We start from the raw sequence: 19,850 nt of genomic DNA, 5'->3' as shown, positions 1-19,850 counted from the left end.
TAAACTTTTTCTTTCCCTTTTTCCGGACCCCCCCCCCCCCCCCACCACCACAACCTAAAATGACCAGGGACTCACAAGCATTACCACAAGCAGTACCACATCATTATCACTTTATTCTATTTTCAGAATACAAAATAGTAGAATATCCTTTTCAAACAAAACACCTTTCCTTTTGTTATGTCTCATACATGGTCCTATAGCTGCATGTGAAAATATATTACTACATAATATAGAGATCAACATGGAGATATAATACAAAGACCACAATATATTATTGCTGTAATAAACGTAGTGTTTTTTTGTTTTTGTTTTTCCACGAAGGCGACACTAAAATAAATGCATAGCGGAGCTACAAGGAGCAGTTAAGTACAAAAATATAGCTGGATAAAAAGCTTAATTCATACAAGAGTGCTTCATCTTTGGCTAAGTACATTTTTGGCCTCCATGTGAAAATGACGCTCAATAAAATAATAAAACAATAACACTGTACGTCCTTCCTCACGTCTCCTTTTCCCGTTTCACTTGCGCTACTTTAGTAACGACCGGACGTAACGACACTTAGTCGCCTGAATACTTTCAAATTGCCTCCGACACACATGGTTAAAAAGTTAACATTCCTATTTACGCTCAGCAGTCTAGAACATGTCATTAATGGTGTATGAATTGGGGGAATGTAACAGGATTGTCGTTAATGATCGTGTGAGTTACAGTACAGTGTACATACTGTATGTGACACTAAACTGTAATCAGGTCTTTGGTCTTATTTTGGCCTACATCGTATGTGATGTATTCAAACTTTGTGATGCTACAAGTCATCTCGTTCGCTTCTGCAAGTTGTCTGGTTTCACACAGCTGGTTCACTCGGTTTTCAACTTAAATTTGGTACCAACTGCATTCATGGGGAAAAAAAAATCCAACAAACATCTATCAGTGCTGTACTTAAAAATGTGCTTATTGAGTAAAATCAAATCAGTATGCAGCATAATTCCAATATGCAAATTACAATAACTAGTTGTAGTTGTTTATATGTGATGTTGCTGTCCTAGCATGTACTGTACTCAAAAGAAAAAAGACAAAAGTGACGTTTTTAGCAAACATGTCATCCAACACTGATCACATTCCGACCTACTTAATCATCTCCGGATTCTGCAAAATCGCAGAGTCTTGAGATTAATTTAGTAATGACATTTTGGTCTTTTGAACCCAACTTGCAGCACAGCAGTTTATCAGGGCTGCTTTATGTTACCATGGTGAGTGAATAGACTAAGCTTGGTGATGCGAGCCATTGGCCGATCAAATCAAATATTATTGGAGCATTTTTGTAACAGTCCCTCTGAGGTTTGCTTGTTTTTTAGAATTGCAAGGCGGGTCAGATCAAATGCTCTCGCAGTCCGCAGTCCCTCCCCTTTGGAGTTGAGATACAACGGACTTCATTTTGGTCTTAACGTGTCTCGTGCCAGTCCGATTAGCTCCTAAACAAGCAAATCCTAACACCGGCGTTAGGACCCAAGCTCACAACGAAAGCAGCTCCTCTCTACCTGCGCTGCGACAACATGACCTTGTTGATGAAGTTGACGATGGCGCAGGCAGGTTGTTCCGGGTCCAGCTCGGCAAACAGGTGGCAGACATTCTCCGCCAAACTGCCGGGCTTCTTGGCTACGAAACCGAACACTCTGAGGGAGGAGCAGGGGACAGGATTTGGTCAACTTGTATCATCAACCACAGCAAGAGTTTCCCAAACGTCTTCAGCTCAGGATCCAAATAACAAATGTGGTTTCTCCCCCAGTGCCCAAACCTTTCAGCAGTACAACCAGCAACAATATTTCACTCAACAAATATTATCATATCTACCATGTAAGTGCATTCTCATATTTTGTCTTTGCAAAGACAATACATTTGATTCGGCGGTACTGACTGAATATGGTGGTAGTTTGCAGTGTTATACGGTTAACATGATCAATCACCCATTCCTCCTTTTTCTATTTTGCTTTATGCTTAGTATTAGCGTCGTGGTGAGCTGGAGCCCACACCCGATGACTTACAAGATATGGGTTATCTGCCAGCCAATCACCAAAACACGGACTTAAAACCATTCGCACTGATGAACAATTTGGACCAACATTTTCATGTTTTTGGAATATGGGAGGAAGCTGAAGCAGCCAGAGAAAACTTACAGAGGGAAAAGGTGCAAACTCCAAAAACCAACTGAGCCAGGATTTAAACGCAGAAACGTAGAATTGTGAGGCAGACATGCCACGCACACATCTACGTGTTGCCTGCTGATCATATATCAGTAGATGTATTTAAGCACTAATAATGTTGCTGGTTTGGGCACTGTACATTTATTGCTATAAAACTGAATTACTGTACACATGATAAAGAACACAACAAACATGAATTAAAAAACTTACCAAGACAATATGGACGTTTGAGCAATAAAATAGCTTTGAGCATTTTAATCTGTCAGGCAAAACAGTTAATGCCATGCAGATGCTACTCTGATAGACCAAATGGACAAAAAGATTCACACCCACCTTTTGATTACCATTATCACATCAGGCATCTTCATATGTTTTTTTTTTTCTTCTAATTCTCATAAATGTAGCTATGGATCTCATGGACGGATGTATGGACATACTTCCTTGACTCCAATTAGTACTTTCCAATTAGCCAGGGCTTTAACGACATCTTGTGGCATTTTATGACGTTGCAGAATGAGCACAAAAAAGTCACGAATAGGGAACCCCAAATAAGCGGTGGTTTATCCTTTTCAATTTTTTTGTTTCACCGGGTGCACCAATACATTTGTCCATATACAGTCGACCGCCATATGCTCACGTTTCGGCACCCACGGATTTGTATGTTCACAGATTTTTTTTTTCCCAAAATTTTTTTCACACAATCGATGTTTTGTCAAACGTATAGTGAATGTTTATCTTTGTTTTTTTTAAGAAATAAAAACAATAAAATAAAAAATTCCACTGCATTTCATTGGCGGTCAATTATATTTTCGCTATTAGCAGGTATCGACTGTACTTTTTTCACTAGTCTTTATAATGAAGCAGACATGCTTTGTTACACCAGTAACTAAACAAACTTACACTTACTTAACAGTGGTGTTGTCTGAGTTAGTCCACCTATTCAAAGAGAAAGAAAGAGAGCAGGCTCAGGAAGCTGCAGCCAGCATGCTCTCACACACACACACACACCACGCACGCACGCACGCTCTCATGCATAAAAGCGCACCCAAATCCGACATTACACAAACAACCATGCGAGGATCACAGCAGCAGATGCAGCCAAGTGATCCAGGGTGCAATCTGCAGCTTTTCGGTTAGTTTGCGTTCCAACTGTAGATAGGCAATAACAATCTTTGGCTGGCCCACCTCCTGTCTTTGGGGTCGAGGCTACTGAAGGTTACGTGGTTCACTGCGTAATGTCTGCGGAAGAAAACCCTAGAAGAAGACAGACAGAACACCAGAGAATACATAAATCATTGGCTAATTTCATTTACTTTATTAATCCATCCATTTTCTATCACACTTGTCCGTATGGTTGAGGGTGACCAATGCCCATCGCAGCAGAGATGTGGGTGTATGACAAACAACCATTCACACTTCATATTCACACCTATGGACAGTTCAAGGATTTAATTGAGTTACGCTAACATGCGCGCGTTTCATTCGGCCTACCTGGAGAAAACCCATGCAGGCACATGAGATCATGCAAACTCCCCACAGAGATGTTTCTGTCAAGATTCAAACCTAGATGTGCTAACCCAATACTGCCTTAATTTATCCATTCATCCACTGTCCACCCAAGGCCAAAGAAGAAAACATCTCTGTGAATCGGGATCCAAACCACTATTGCATTCGTATTTTTTCATTGCGGAAAAGGCAACAGACAGGTTTTATTTATCTTTTAGCAACCACTTTGCAATTCCTCTTTTTGCCACCTACAGCTTGGCTGTCTGTGTCTCACTCACTGGCATCGAAGAGAAGAAATGTTGCAACGCTCAAAATCGATAAGGGAAAATTCAGAAAGCACTGTAAAAAACATGTTCTAATAATGTCCATTCTGTACTGTATACACAAAAAAATGACAGTTAATTCTATCGATACCTCACCAGGTGCAATGAAAATAAGGACTTCTACGGATTTAAGAGATTTTGTGACGATGGGTACCTGCGCTGGCTGTCGGTCAGCGTGATGCCCTGCGACGTCACCTTGAACTGGACTACGGTAGCAGCGGGGCGCGGGCTGCTCCCCAGTGTGGCATCTGTTGCTTTGGCGATGGCCTGGGGGCCAGTCAGAGACTCCGTTTCCACAGAGTTCAGGTAGAGGACATTACAGGCTGAGGGACAAGAAGCAGCATGAGCGAAAACACAGCAGACGCACCTCACAAGGAATTACTTTCTCCGACTTTTTACATTTAGAGATGGGTAATACAGTAATCCTATTTGCCAGGAAGGGACCCAGCCTTGCCACCTATGGTCAAAAGTAAAAACCTGCAAGACATTGACATCCCGCCCCCAGTAAAATTGTATACTTGACTATAATATTAGTTTAAACTGTAAGTATACTACAAAACTCTAATCCCAAATTACTTACACATGATTTCATTTTCGCCCTTAATGGCTTGCACCCTAAATTTCACCTGCACTTGCGGCCAACGCTCACCGCGACAACCGAGGCTAAACTTAGCTCCTCCCCGACATATAAAGACTGTCTCTCAGTCAAGATGGATGACTTCAACATACCGTCTTCGATCAATTACGGTACAATACAATACTGATTTACCATTTACACAGGGCTTTGGCAAGTCAAGAGCTTGGTCAGCAAACAAACTCCCAAGGCAGGACTGTAATCAATAATAATAAATAGGATAATATAATCCTAGCCATGTACTTCTAATCTGTAAAGCGGTCAGTGAACTCACCTGCTCCTTGTTTGAGAAGATCAGAAGCAGTGCTGATGTTACTAACAGGTTGAACCTCTGGCACAGCTCCTATCAGATCTGACAACGCGCAGAATGCGATTACTCAACACATGTTAAGTCATATACACACTTGAAGCATTCCTAATAAGAATTGATTTCATGTCGTGTTTACTGCACAAGCGATAGGTGTGATTAATGAATCCAAGTTTAAAGAGTGCTAACCTTTTTCAAGGATCTTCAGAGCGCAGGGCAAAGAGATGGGTGTGATGGAGTGTTGATAGACTAATGCAGACAGACTCCCTACAGACGCACATGAAAAACAACTCGATTAATCGTCACATACAGAATAGGCTTGAAAGTATTTTTCTTGAGAGACGCGGCGAAAGGCTTGCCAAAGTAGGGCTCGTTCTGACAGCCTTTAATCTTGACTCCTCGGGGGCCCGTTTCTATGAGGAAGTGCCTCACCAAATGTTCCAGAGGGTCGCCTGCTGTCACAACGGAGAAACGCTGTTAACATGCAGTCATTCTCAACGGTAATGTATAACGCCACCGGTCACAATAGTAGGTACCGGTACACTAAACACAATCTGAAGAGGAGATAATGCTGACTATGGTGTGACTTTAATTTACTTTAGTCATTTATAATAGTTTGACACGACTGTAAAATAGAACCACTACAATAAACATAGAGTGAATCCCCATTGATCGTCCCAAACACCCACAATAGGAGAAAATCCACACTATAGATTCATATAAAAACACTTTTTTATATAGTTTGACCCCTCCCACTGGCTTTCACACATTTAAACTTATTAAAACGCACTGTAAAAAATATTTCAAATGTATTTAAATGCAAATGAAATTTCAGGCATAAAAATGTATCTAAAATACTGTACGTATAGTTGTATCTGTGTATTAGACATGAACGTGCCTTTAAGAGGCAGGCGGGGTTGGGTGGCATGTGACATAATGGACTGGAGGGAGGTTGTATGTGGAACAGTAGCACACTGTATACGGTATGTTTTTTTTTTTTTGTTTTTTACCTTTGCTGCTGTGCTGGTTGACATTAGGAGGAGGTGTGGCCACCTTCAGTGCCAGGCCAAAAGCCCCTTGGAAGGAATTACTATCCCTGATCAGAAAGGTCCCAGGCTCTCTCTCCTTCAAAGCAACGATTGCTACGATTAAACAAAAAACAAAATGTTAGCTTTCTGACATAGTGACTCAGTGATTTATGGCACAGAAGTTTGACTAATTTTAAACATTACCCTAAAGTTAGAAAACATATAATTACGGTGGGGAAAAAAGCCTCTGTGAATCAAAACATCAGAGTTCAAACCAGCATCATTGTAGGGACATCAATGTACCCCAAGAGAACTCATTTCATGTTTTGAGACTTTTTTTTGCATCCACCACATGCACAGATCTGTACGCTGATTGACAAGTATAAAAGTGCTGCCTCCGTGAGTGAAAATGTCTTGGCTTTCTCTTCACTCTTGGCTGTGTGGGCTGAGAAGAGGTAGCTGCTTGCCAAGTTGTAACGCCCTAATGCTACCCTGGTTAACATGCTTACCAAAGCCCACGGGAATTGTAGAACAAGGGGTGAGTGGATAGTGACTACGTATATGCCTGAGACAGAACTGCCACATAACCTGGACACCCCAAACCGATTAATTTCGAGTGTGTGGAATGTCACTGTCACTGTAATTGTTCATTCTTGGCATATTTTGACTGAAAGTCAGAGCCTTGTCATCAAGGCACCTGGGGAACATTTTTAATTTGTGAAAAAACTATAATACATACAATATATGTCTTCTTTAAAATATTGCTTGTATAGTTAATAAAGGTTTTGTGATGGTGGCAGTTTTCTATTTCCATTCTTTTCATGAGAAAAATCGCAATTGTTTGACCAACTTCCCAGTATGGAATGTGTTGGACCTTAGAGGGTCCTCCTTCGAACATCCTGCTTTCAAACTTACCTTGCTCTCTGGAGATGCCGGGCTTATACCAGAACCTCGAGCTGTCCTGGACAAACTTTACACTGACTCTGTTTCCATTCTCGGGCTCCTCAGACCCAACATCACTTTGGTTCTCACAGGGTGCAATTTCCCCCACGGTTGGCGAGAAGGTGACATGGTGCTGATGCTGAGTATTGCTGGACTGGCTCACGGTTGGTTTCTGAGCCTCCGCTTCTTCGGTGGGTGAGCCGGGCTGAGCGTGGCGTTTCTCCGGCAGAGGCGGCTGTGGGTGAGGAAGTGGGATGGAGATGGTGGAGTAGTTGGAGACAGATATATGATGAAGCTGTGGGGGGTGAGCTGAGTAGTAGTGTCTCTTATTCATGTCTATAGCTGGATTGTGTTCCATCCCTGGGTAGGGGTGGTGAGGGGGTCCGTGCTGGACAGGAACGTGGTTGTGATGGTGGAGGTCAGAGCCGCTCATCATCAACTTCCTACCCAGAGTGGCAAAGCCAGGAACGGGGCTACCTGAAACGGGAGATCCCTCCATGCTGCTGGACGCCGTCTGGATTGAAGACAACGCAGGGGTTGGGGCTGTGTGGGAACTTGTAGAATTGGGGCTGCTGGTAGGTTTGGGGCCGTCAGGGAGAGAACCCCTGGCTGGAGAAGAACATCCATTGACCTGCGGTAAGTGATTGGCTACCGAGCCGGTGGCCTGGGTCTGGCTTGGGGGGTGACACACTGCCTGAGTCGACGAGGAAGGCACTGCGGCTGCCTCAGACGGATGGGGTGTCTCCAAAGTGGGATGTTGCGGGTGGTGGGCCGGTGCAGTGACAGTCGATGAAGAGGGGCGGAGGTGTCCCTGGCCTGACGTGGATATCGCCACAGAGTCCATACAAGTGTTGTGTGTTGATGATGGTCCATCATGGTTACAGTGCTGCTGTGGGGCGGATGCTGTCGGGGGCGGAACAGTTGGTGCAGTGCAGTGGTTGCGCGAGTCTGTTTGAGTGAGTGAGGTTGTGTTTGACGGTTGGCTTTTCATTGGTGAGGTGCTTCTTGGGATCTCCGCGGACTCCTGGACAGTGTTACCGGAAGGGTAGTGTCCATCCTGGGGCTGTGATGCCTCGTGGTCACTGCTGATGGCTGTTTTCCGAATCCCATACTCTCTGCCAGGACTGGGACTAAAATTTAAATGCATAAATATTAATGTTGGACATTATCTTAAACTTATATTTTACGTCAACAGTTCTAATACCATAGGGACAAAAGTACCAGCACATTACAACAACACAAACTTTACACTCCATTCGAAAGCCAATAGCAAATATTTGAGGTTGCTTAGTCAATAATATGCATGGACTACTAAAGATTCTGGACAAAAACATGTTGGGACACCTAAATTACACCTAAAGGAAGTCAACAGACAAAACCATGGAGTCGCAGTTACAATTTTAACATCTTCCTCTCAAACACTTACTACACCATATTATTATTATTATCATTATTATTTATGTTTTAGTTTGGTCCATTCACCCAGAAAAACAGAAGTCACTGTACTTGATGGTTCAGAACTCTCCAATTCTTGAACACCAAACTCACCCAAGCATGCCTTAATGGACTTTGCTATGTGGCATTGTTGTGCTGGACCTAAAAAGGGCCTTCCCCAAGCTGCTCCCACAATTTTGGAATCGTACAATTGTATAAAATGTCTTAGTAAGTAGTAGTAGTTTTCATTGGCAAATAATTGTCCATATATTTGTCTCTATACAATTTTTGGATTGTTAAGAGTGATTTTTCAAAAGATTATAGAATTATATATGGGAGCCCTGACCAAAATGGGAAAAAAAAGAATGTGCCTGGCATGTAGAGAAGCTCTCAAGTTTCATCTGGATCCAATCCGGACAATACATTTGGAAGCTATTTAAATTTAACATGGAAAATCCCGCAATCATGGTGGTGAATGAGAAGGTGCTTCCCCAAACTGTTCTCACAAAGTTGGAAGCAGAAAAGTGAAAGTAGTGTGATGAAAGATTTGTAATAGTTACAATAACAGTATTATCGCATTTATCAGAGAGCGTGTTGTTCTAATAAGAACAACTCAATATTTGCAACCTTACACTGTCTTGGAGTTTCGTCATCACAGAAACTTTTAAATCAGGGGAATACCTTTCCTGCGTACGTAGAGGACTGCTGGTATGGACGGGAGTGGACGGTCCAGACATGTCCGATGGGGTGGAACACGCACCCTGAGCCTCTCTGTGGGCCCTTTTAAAGGAACCATTGGTGATGTGGTCCCTCCAGCCCACACTTTCACCCGAGTTACGAATGCCGTCTGCAAAATGACATGAACAATTCATAAAATTCACCAGTGGCAATAAATGAAACAGCAATAAAAGTCACGAATGTGAAAGAGAAGCATGCTGTCCGTGCCTCACCAGTGTGTGAGTCAGAGCTGTATGATTGCTGTGTGTCTGGAAGGTGACGGTGGTGACCGTGATTATGCTCAGCTGACCCATTGCTATGGCTACAGGGCCCCATCACGGAGGATGCAGGTGGCAGCGGCGAAGTGGACTCGGACTGGTAGCCTGAGGCATAGCCCCTGCTTTCAGACGGCGACGGCTGGTAAGGCGAGCACGGGCACACTTGCCGGGGTGTTTGGTAGCCGCTGCTGCTGCTGCTGTACTTGAGGTCAAGGTGCGAATGAGCGTGGGACCGTGACGCCTCCGGGTAGGCGGGGTGACATGATGGCAAGGGGTCAAAGGTGAAGGCGGGCAGATTGTGACCCTGTGGCCCGTAGGAGGCCATGGTGTCCCTCTTGTGCCAATAATCCGCCTCTCTCTCCCTCTCCCACTGGAGCTCCGCCTCTCTGTCTCGCTCCCAGGGCAGGGAGAACTCTCGGCCACGCCTCTCCCAGTGGCTCTCCGATCCCCCTCGGCCTAATTCTGCCTCCCTGGTTCTTCGTAGCCCCGTCTGTTGAAGTTCTGCCTCTCTGTCCCAGTGATAGCCGTTGCCCCGATCAAGCCTGAGGCTGTGATAGGCTGCTGATGCTTCTTCTCTCCTGATGCAGCAGTCCCTGCAAGAACAGCCAGGGGGCGGCAGACCGTCCATTAGCATTACTTCGTGATAGGTTGGGCTGGTGGAGGACTTGGGGTGGTGAGGGTGGTGATGGTGGTGAGACAGAGGAGCAAGGTGATAGGGACTGTAATCATCCTCTCGGCAGCAGAGGCGAGCTGGTGCTGACAGAGGATAGTGAGAATGGTTGTGGGGGTCAAGCGAAGGGCAGGGGCAGAGATGACGTGACGAGGTAGCTTCCGAGCAGGAGCGGTGCAGGCAGTGTTGCTGGTTGCTCTGGCGATCCCACACTAGGTCCGGTGGTGGGAGGGACTGGTGGGGGTGTGGACTATAGTGCTGGCACAGGTCCATGTGCGAGGGAGGAGCAGCTGAGTTGGGGATGGGAGAAGGGGTCGCCCCGTGGTGCCCATTGGTACCGGGTGCTCGATCAAGGCAGTAACCATTTGGCATTAGGAGGGTGCGGTCGCATCCGGGTTCTGCACAGCGCTGTGATCGGTATCCATCCCTGCAGGAGCAGGACCTGCTGAGCCTCAGCGTCCCGGTCCGTTCCGAAGGTGAGGAATCGCCGTCATCCAAGATGGCCGTCTCTCGCTCTGCATCCCGGCTTCCCTCTATGCCTCCGAGAAGACGCTCAAGCTCTTCTCGTTCTTGCCTGGTCGGAGGCGGTGGACGTAATGTCTCTTCATGGTGGTCAGGATGGATGGATGATTGGTTAAAAGGGCTGGAATGAGCCGAAAGGGCGGAGTCAGAGCGTTGAGAGAGGAATTGATCAGGTCTATCCTCTGCTCCGGGGCTGCTGCCATTGGTTGAAGAAAGAGAACCGGAACTTGGGTCCCGGCGCTTCTTTATCTGCGCATAGAGACTGCCATCAAGAGGACCTCTTGTGTGGGCAATATCTGTGACAAAAACACAGCACTTGTTTCATACACACACGTCTCATAAAAACTCAGGGATACTGAAATTTCAGGACAAACATAAAGTGCACTACAACCTTTGCAGGTGAATCTATTTTTGAACTTATTTTAATCATCTTCTCCATCATGCATTTTGATGTCAGGAGACAGACGACACCTAACGATCAACAGTACCTTGACTTTGCAAGGCATCAAATGGTATGTTGCGAAATGGACGTGGCCACTGAGCTTAGAGTGTCAGAGTGCCATCAGCAGGTTGCAACACACATACACAGAGACTGGAGCCAGTTGTGCAAAAAGTATTGAAACACTGAACAGTTGGACACAAGCCTTCAAAAGTTTCGACACGGTCAAATTTAGTTTGCCTGTAAAGGTTATTGTGGTTTTTATCCTGAAATTTCACCCAAAAGCTCAACATTCTTAACTTTTTGTGAGTCTTGTATACAGTAAATAGATGTGATAGTTATGCATTGTGACTTCTTTTCCTCCCATTAAGATAGACATACACTATGGCAATTTCAATATGCTGTTTTTGAATTCCATTTCACGATGTATTGATTGATCAAAGTCAGAACTAACAATTTAAAGTGCTAGTCAACCCTAACATATTTTTTTCAAGAATATGTTCGATGCAGGACCACTAGTTGAAACAAGGCATTCTGATAAATATTGCGTTTGTTGAATAAGAGTTAATGCTCCCGTTTTTCGCCATCTCTGGGGGCGGCCATTCTGTCACTTCTGTCGACTGAAAATGACCTCAAAGTTGCTCAGGGCTCAGGTAACGACCAATCACAGCTCACCTATTGTCTGAAGATTAGCCATGATTGGTCGTTTTCTCAGCCCTGAGAATCTGTGAGGTCATTTTCAGTCGACAGAAGTGATAAAATGGCCGCCCCCTGAGATGGCTAAAAATTGATGGATTTTGCTTCTTAATTCCTATTACACCAACGCAATATCAATCAGAATGCCGTGTTTCAACTAGTGGGCCTGCATAGAACCTATTCTTGAAAAGGGTATGTTTGGGTTGACTCCCTTTTCAACCGTAGTTCTCACATTGACCAATCAATACAGCGTGAAATGGATTTGTTGCTCTTCTCAGCAGAATATGCTCATCCTAACATGCTAAGAATGTACAGTAATTCTGAACTTGAATGTCTTGCACTATTATAGGCACCATCTCTCAGAATTCAGCAGAAATAGTCATTTAAATTGACATTAAAATATGATCATCTTTTACCCTCAAGACTGTCTTGGTATCTCTGATTGAAATTTTCGTAGGAATCCCAGCGAACGACAGGATCAGCAGTGTTGTAATCGACCGTGACAGCTGGGTCATTTTTGTGGTACTCACGACCTGTGGAGAGATGTAGCACCGTCTTTTAACGTTCATTTTGTGTCAGTACATTTTGCCATATGCAGTAAGTAGGTATTCAAAGTGGCAGACGGGGAGAGTGGAAAGTAAAGAGAGCTAGGCTCAGGAGTCATATCATCTCAATAGTTCATCCCTAGTTTCATCCCTATCATCAACACTTGTGTAAAATTCCTCAAATTAGTGATTCAACAGCATTTCTTAGTCCATATCTAGATAGGCCATTGAGCAAAACAATATCAAATGACATCCTATCCTGTGTTGCTGTCCTTGATTGTTCTTGGGTTACATTGCCACAATGTAGCACAATTTACTTGTCTATTGATGCAGCACTAACCATTACGATTAAAATGATGCAGTTGAAAAAAACAGTCGAGTTCCAGTCTACTGTTCCAAATGTTACCATGAAGATCTGAATTGAACAGCGCCACTTGGTTTAAATGTGTTGCAATGGAAGGAAATAATAGGCAACAATGAAGACACGGGGTAATAAGTGAGCATTAATCGGAACTTTTGATGTGGTTTGGGTTGGGAGGGTCAGCTATTTTTTGCTTGCTGAGCTTCACTAAATCCTCTGCATGCAACTAATGCTTTACTAATATGATCTTACAGAAATATTTGAGGTTCCTGCTTGGCTTTGACATTGATTTGACTTTTTGATGCTGAGTCAGAGATGAATTGAATATTATCACGTTAATGAGTGCACCGACCTTTGATCTTCTCAGGTCCAGTGGAAAAGACAAACTCCACTGTGGCATCCAATGGAAAACGTTCATCTTGGGGGAAAAAAGGAAATACATAATTACAAAGATAGACCCATAATGACCATGAAGATTAACTATTCAGATCATGGACATTACATCAGCTATTCACAGTAGACTGAATCTACTCATGATCGCCACAATGTTGAGCTTAGGCTGTAATTCAATTGTTTCCTCTCGTACGGACTAATATCTTCCACAGATGTGTTCTCAGTTACATACAATCACAATGGTGTACTTAAGTACATCTGTGACGCTTCATTAACTAGAACTTGAGGTCTACCACTACCAAACAATTTCTCAGTTTCACACATTCTGTATTCCATGCAGGAAAAACTGAACCAGGCAGGAAATGATGTCATTGGAATGTTCATATCTCAATCATTTTCAGAGATTGGATTGAAATGGGTTACATTTTCGGTCTTTGAAGTCAAGCAAAACGTTTTGGAAAAGTAATTGAAAAGTCAGAGTCCGAGAAAACTATTACTAAAGTGTGTGCACCCTGGTATCAGTTCCTACTAGTTTGAAACACTCATACACTGTAAACATACCTGTACAAGCTTCGTCCAGTTCTCCTTTGCCAAACCACAGTTGGGCTCCATGGATGGTGCAAGTGTGGAACTGGAGCCTGAACACATTGTCCCTGTCAGCACTTTGGGCTCGTCTGTGGTAACATTTGACCTGCAAGGAGCAGAAGAGAGTGAAGCCGACGCCTAAAATGACAGTACTGTACATGGGTGAAAGCACACATCTGGAGGATAAATATCTACTTTATAATTTATTTGATCACAACAAAACTCAGGTGTGCTATTTACTTTTTGTTTCTTTTCCGGTTTATTTTTTTGCAGCACACTTCATACGGATTAGTGGATGAGTTGTCAAGAATATATATATACCACAAATAATGATGAGGAGGCATTATTTTCTTGGTACGTGGCGACTGCTATAGTATACTGTGATGAATTAACCAGCATTATCGTCACAATCTATTTACAATTCCATTCGAATTTTTTTTCTCATACAATATATTTCATTTATAATGAGAAAAGCTAACTTGATAGAACTTCTAGATATTACTGGTATACATTTTCTATATAATGTGTATATATCATTTGGGTAGTAAAATATTTACTGAAGATTGGAGAGAAGAGAAGAGCTACCAAAACACATTTTGGGTGGTTGCATGACTCAAGAAAGATCAAATTAAGTCTGGGGTGGTCTGTTTAGAATATGACTACCGGTACTTGTTTTATACATTGGCAATGGCAGGAGTCCACTGACTGCCCTATTTAGCGAATGTTTGTTTCGGATAATGTCACGATATCAACCTCATCAGGGCTTCTCTGTCATTTCCTTTCAGTGTGAACTCACCATGATGTCACCTTTAAGCAGGAGTGCTGGTTCGATGGTCACGCAGAGTCGCCTTCCACCGCTTCCCTGAAGGTCACTATAGACCAAACAGAGCACAACATGTGACTAAAGATATGAGGTAGACTATGTTACCAAATACGGACAAAGAAAATGATGGGTTTGCCACTCACTTCCGGACAACTGATCTTTAAATTCATCTGGCAGATGGTTATTTATTTATTTTTTTTTGCATCATATTGATCTTTTTGAAATGTCATAAATTACTAGTGTCGTGATTATGTGCATGAGAGAAGTCACGCACGTCACCACCCACTATGTAGCTTTGTAGACTTGTCATTTTAGCCTGCATACGCCAATAAATAGCCATGTAAATGTATTGCTTACCATAAGATAAATCAAAACGCAATCAAACAGGGGAATCCCTCATTTTATGTTAAAGCTTATATGTTTAGGCCATTTCACAAATTGGTGCCACTTGCGTCTCCAGGAAATAAAATGTAGAGCATAAATGCAAAATGAAATTACACAAAAATACATTTCTATCGTTCATGTATTTGCGAATTTTATGCTAAAAAACAATTAGGAGTATCAGTACAAAAAACGATAATGTAAAATAAACCATATTTGAGATTGACCAATACACCTTTTGAGATGTTCAATATGTGAATCATCAAATTCAGAGCTAGAAAAAAGAAAGGAACTTTAGTTTATTTTGAGATTGAAAGCAGTTGGCAGAGATGTGGTGAATTGGCCCATATAACTGTGATCGGCACATCCCTAATACATTTACGTAAATAAATGCTCCTGGCCAACACTGGGAGAGGGAAAAACAATATCAAAGATCTACTCTATCTATTGAATCTGGTGGGGCACTGCCACGAAAAATAAGAAAACAAAATAACAAGTTTGATTGGTTTTAGAATCAATTTGATCCTGCTTGAACACGAAATGAAGAGAAAGCAGTGAAAATTGAATTCATGGAGCCCCAAACAGCAGCGAAAGAACAACAAGAGTCAGCAGCAATACACTTAGAGACAAAGGGACAATTGCTTTGCATTACAATATGAGAACTATAATCATACACATCATCTTTGGACAAGAGACTCACTATATGCCTGAAGTGTAGACCAACTGCATTGACTGGTAGATCTTCAGGAAGGGGTAGTAACCTGTCGAGACACTTATGATCATCATGAAGTCAGGAGAATGCGCTGACTGCTAGCCTCCCAGCCTGACGGAGTCCATCATCCGATTACAGATAAACGCACTCGTGTTTGTGTGGGCGATGTGCTGAATGTGACCAACTATGTGGTTTTAACATTGCTGGGATTCAGCAGGGAAGAGCTGTTGAGGCATCAGTCTCATTCCGCACACCACGCGTTACCATTGTGCATTTTGTTGGACTCCGCGGATCTGACAAAACTCCCATCATAACGTGACCATGACATTTATTGAAGCAAGACTTTCTACAAGACGTCTCTGGGATATGTCCAGATCCACAGCCCCATTTGTGAATCTCTCTTGTCATGGCTGTAACAATATTAACCGTATCGATTCAATTAACCAATGCCAGTAAACACAAACCTCCTTCGCCTTGGAAGTTGGGGAGTGACGGGATGAGGACTTGGTGGAGGAAGAGTGGGCTGCTGTTCATCTTGATGGCTCCGGACAGAAGACCCCCAAAGTAATAGATATACCTGAGAGAGATTTCAAACATGAATGGAAGAGCTCCTATATCAGAAGATGGAGAATGAGAAGAATTTGTCAACAAAGATTTGTCAACGTACAGGGCAAAGCCGAGGAGCAAATAGAATGCAAAAGAACAGAATACAGATCGAGATTCGCCCCCAACCCCTCTCTCTGCCTACCTGTTTTGGGATGGCTGGAGGGAAGTGGAGACCTTATCTTCACAGAACTTCCTCATGGCAAGAGTACTGAGAGCCTGGTCCGCCCTGCACAGAAATGCAAGCGCGCACACATGCGCTTTCAGCAGAAAATTTCCATGATGGCTCTCACACCAGACGCTCTTCATGCCAGAAATGACATGGAGAGGATACAGCTGGCACTGGCCACAGGATTCCAGTGTTCCTGTGCTAAAGCCACAGGGTTTAATTCATCAAACATCTCAGGAAGGTCAGAATGGAAATGACATGTTTCTGCACATTGAGGAAAGAATTACATGCATGAAGCAAATCCTCGACGAATTACGACTTTATTTGTCATTTAAGTTAAAGAGGAAGTCAACCCCAAACGATTCGATGCAATAATGTGTTCTATGCGCCTTCACTAGTCTAAACATGGCATTCTGATTAAGATTACGTTTGTGGAATAAGAGTTAATTAATCCACCCCTTTTTAGTCACCTCATCAGGCGACCATTTTGTCACTTCTGTCGACTGAAAATGACAGCACAATTGCTCGGGGCTCAAGTAACAACTATTCATGGCTCAACTTCATAAAACAGGTGAGCCGTGATTGGTCGTTATCTGAGCAACTGTGATGTCATTTTCAGGCGACAGCAAGTGTCAAAATGGAGGCAACCTGAGGTGGACAAAAACAGGTGGATTTCACTGCTTAACTCATACTCCACAAATGCCATGTTTTGACCAGAGGGCCTGCATAGAGCATGTTTTTGGAAAGAAAATTTTTGGGTTTGACTTCCACTTTAAGGCGTGGGAGTTTTATGACTCTTATGTCTCTACAGTAACTTACATTACATTACATTACAATTGTATAATATAATTGTATGTATCTATCTTTTATTTTGTGCAATATTTATGTTGGTGCAGCCAATGTCCATACATTTTCCATGAAAATCCAACAAACTCTTTTTTTCAGTGGAACTGTGAGAATGACATGCTGCTGACAATTTTTTTAGTTTTTTGGGGTTTTTTTCTAATTAGATTTGATCAAATTCAAAGCAAAGTTGATGATTGACGTCTAAGACACTCACCCTGCTGAGATCTTGCTGTAGTGCATGTAGGCTGCAATGATCACTCCTGTTTTGCCTTTGTTACCCTGCAGGAAGAATAGCAACAACAATGTAAAACATATTTATAACACATTAAATTTTCTATTTTATACGTTTTGTTCATATGATTTGGAGTTAAAGAGATTTGACAACTTTTAACACGCAATCACACTCGTACCACAATGACTGCGCTCAACTTTTCAAGCTCTCCCCTGATTTTTTTTCTTCCAAACATCCTGAAGCATTCCAAGAACATTCCAGCATCAAATTCCTAATGTGACCCCTCCAGATAGCAGGAAGGAGGCTGCACCACTGCACTCACAAATTAAAGCTTGTTAGCAGCACCCGCTTCTCAGTGAAGGGCTCTGCATTGCCCGCCTAAAGAACTTGTTTACTCTGGTCTTTACGAATTACAGCCGGGACAGAATTACATGTGGCTCTCAAACATCAGCACACCACAGACGTGGTCTGGATTCAGGATTTAAATTCTCCCTGACCAAAACCATTAACATCCAGTCAAGCCGCTTAGTGCTTGGTCACCCTTGTTGTCTACTCGTCTCTGGGCAGCAGTGGTAAAAAAATTCTCATGCGCAGGTTTAACATCAAGATATCTGTTTGTGTCCAACTTCCTGGCTACAGCTTTTTATATATCAACCATACCTATGTGTAAGTATGCTGCAGGATGATCCTCTTCATTATTTAAAGATGCTTTCAACCTACATTTCTACTTTTTAACAGTGAATTTATACATCAGAGCATTTCCAACCCTGGGAAATACCTAAAACATCTGTCTGAAAAAAGCCAGTGAACTCATGAACTCCGACCTTGCAGTGCAGGACCACAACGTGCTGGGGGTCAGAGGTCAGCCACGTCTCCATGGCCTTACATATGGCGCAGATTTTGTCCAGCGGCGGAGCATGGCGGTCAGGCCAGCCAAATTCGTGAACCTGTTGTTGGACACAGGCGGAGGAAAGGATAATGTGATCGGAGGAGGGTTAAAGAAAGGTTGATGAAATGAGAAATGCAACACGCACGCACCTTTGGATTCAGTCGGCTCATATCATGGCGCCTTTCGGACAGATTGAGGAGCTGAAATAGAAAAAACATATCTTGATTGAACGTGTGATATTAATTTCTTCTTTTCAATTCTTGAAATAATAATTTTTCCCAAAAATCAACATTATGAAAACCTGAAACATTGTTCAATAAACATGCCTAAAGACGTTGCAACAAAGTGAAGGGTACATTTTTCTTTCGATTTCGATGCCAATATTTTCCTTTTTACTGAAAATGAATATCGGCTCCAAATATCGGCTATCGGCCTCCTTGACTACTAATAATCGGTATCGGTATCGCCCCTGAAAATAGCACATCGGCCTATCTCTATTTAACACGATATAATACAACTATGAGATGTCGTTTAAATTTTGTGCTCAAATCTAGTTAAATAAGGTGAGCAAAAAAATAAATAAACAAGAAATAGTATTCCGTAACGGAAAATCACTATTGTGCAAGTACCTAAAGTCGTGGCCAGTATGTACAGTATATGATATGATATGCATAAAAAAAAGGAATAGTCATCATTTGCCTCACCAGAAACTTGTCTTGATGCTTGGACTTGAGCATGGCGGCCACCTCCTTCAGGTTGAGGCGGTAACGCTGCTCTTCCAGCTTGGGTGGGAAGAAGACGGAGATGATCCTCTCCGTGATGTAGGTGAGGTCAAAGTCATAGTGGCGCTCCATCACTCGATCCATCACGCGGTCCACACTGAAGCTCCTGTGGAACGTGGGGGGATTGAGGTTAATAAAAGTTGCATGTGGAAGCGCGGCATGAAAATGTCTGTCTATAGTTATGACCACCAAAACGAAGCAAGAAAAGAAACGTGTGCTTAAATCAAAGCCGCTATAATGAAGGAGCGGTGACTATTTGTGAGAACAAGACGGCAGTAATTTAAGTAAAGTGCAACACACACGCAGAAGAAAGCCCAGACACAGAATCCTCTCTTTGTAGGAAAGAACTAATGGGCTGGGTCGTAAATGAAAGAATGAGATGACCTTTACCTTGGCAGCGTGTTCCTCTGCTTGGTGTAAGTCAAAGACTTGGTGGAGCCCTGGAGAGAGAATACGATTCAAACATACGTGGAAACGGCTGTTTCCTAAGAAAGTGAATGTAATGTTGTCAAGCTTCAAAGTTGAGAAATTAATTGAGGACGTATAACGCTCATCACAGCAACCTACAGATACAAAGGACAAATGCCAACATGGGAGAGTGGTGTAGACCTCACATAGGTGTAATGTGATTGGAATCTGTCGGTAATCCCCGACGCAATGTTCTTAAGAAAAATAATACAGTATTGGTCAAGTGCAGACTGAGTCACATGTTTCTACTGCCTTAGATTGGCGTTAAATTTAAGACCCCAAATATGGTTCCTTGCCTTTCATAAAGGACTACAATAGACATATTGCTTGGTCTTAGTGAACATAAATCTTAATGACAAAATTA

General features: G+C 42.8%; 1 protein-coding gene across 7 annotated transcripts in view; it reads right to left on the bottom strand.

The window, feature by feature from the left end:
- Positions 1–93: 93 nt before the first annotated feature.
- tns2a (tensin 2a) overlaps positions 94–19,850 on the bottom strand; it is a 61,031-nt gene continuing 41,274 nt past the window's right edge. For 4 of the 7 annotated variants that reach the window (XM_086050467.1, XM_086050476.1, XM_086050511.1 and 1 more), the window contains 23 exons: positions 19,409–19,458; positions 18,941–19,124; positions 18,386–18,436; positions 18,172–18,294; positions 17,330–17,394; positions 16,246–16,329; positions 15,962–16,074; positions 15,486–15,546; positions 14,378–14,453; positions 13,558–13,687; positions 12,956–13,021; positions 12,114–12,230; positions 9,326–10,858; positions 9,057–9,222; positions 6,915–8,071; positions 5,982–6,113; positions 5,331–5,426; positions 5,161–5,238; positions 4,939–5,016; positions 4,185–4,353; positions 3,387–3,455; positions 3,108–3,137; positions 94–1,673 (listed from right to left, as the gene is read on the bottom strand). In XM_086050467.1, the coding sequence (XP_085906593.1) occupies positions 1,535–1,673; positions 3,108–3,137; positions 3,387–3,455; positions 4,185–4,353; positions 4,939–5,016; positions 5,161–5,238; positions 5,331–5,426; positions 5,982–6,113; positions 6,915–8,071; positions 9,057–9,222; positions 9,326–10,858; positions 12,114–12,230; positions 12,956–13,021; positions 13,558–13,687; positions 14,378–14,453; positions 15,486–15,546; positions 15,962–16,074; positions 16,246–16,329; positions 17,330–17,394; positions 18,172–18,294; positions 18,386–18,436; positions 18,941–19,124; positions 19,409–19,458 (4,767 nt within the window). In that variant the 3' untranslated portion in view covers positions 94–1,534. The remainder of the gene's footprint in view (positions 1,674–3,107; positions 3,138–3,386; positions 3,456–4,184; positions 4,354–4,938; positions 5,017–5,160; positions 5,239–5,330; positions 5,427–5,981; positions 6,114–6,914; positions 8,072–9,056; positions 9,223–9,325; positions 10,859–12,113; positions 12,231–12,955; positions 13,022–13,557; positions 13,688–14,377; positions 14,454–15,485; positions 15,547–15,961; positions 16,075–16,245; positions 16,330–17,329; positions 17,395–18,171; positions 18,295–18,385; positions 18,437–18,940; positions 19,125–19,408; positions 19,459–19,850) is intronic. The other 3 variants (XM_086050487.1, XM_086050495.1, XM_086050503.1) reach the window with 3 other exon arrangements.

The sequence above is a fragment of the Filicampus tigris genome, chromosome 1, assembly GCF_054856515.1.
Source record: "Filicampus tigris isolate MCC_2025a chromosome 1, RoL_Ftig_1.0, whole genome shotgun sequence".
NCBI lineage: Eukaryota > Metazoa > Chordata > Actinopteri > Syngnathiformes > Syngnathidae > Filicampus > Filicampus tigris.
The sequence above is the reverse complement of the archived record's forward strand: the minus strand, read 5'-3'. Positions and strand labels throughout refer to the sequence as shown.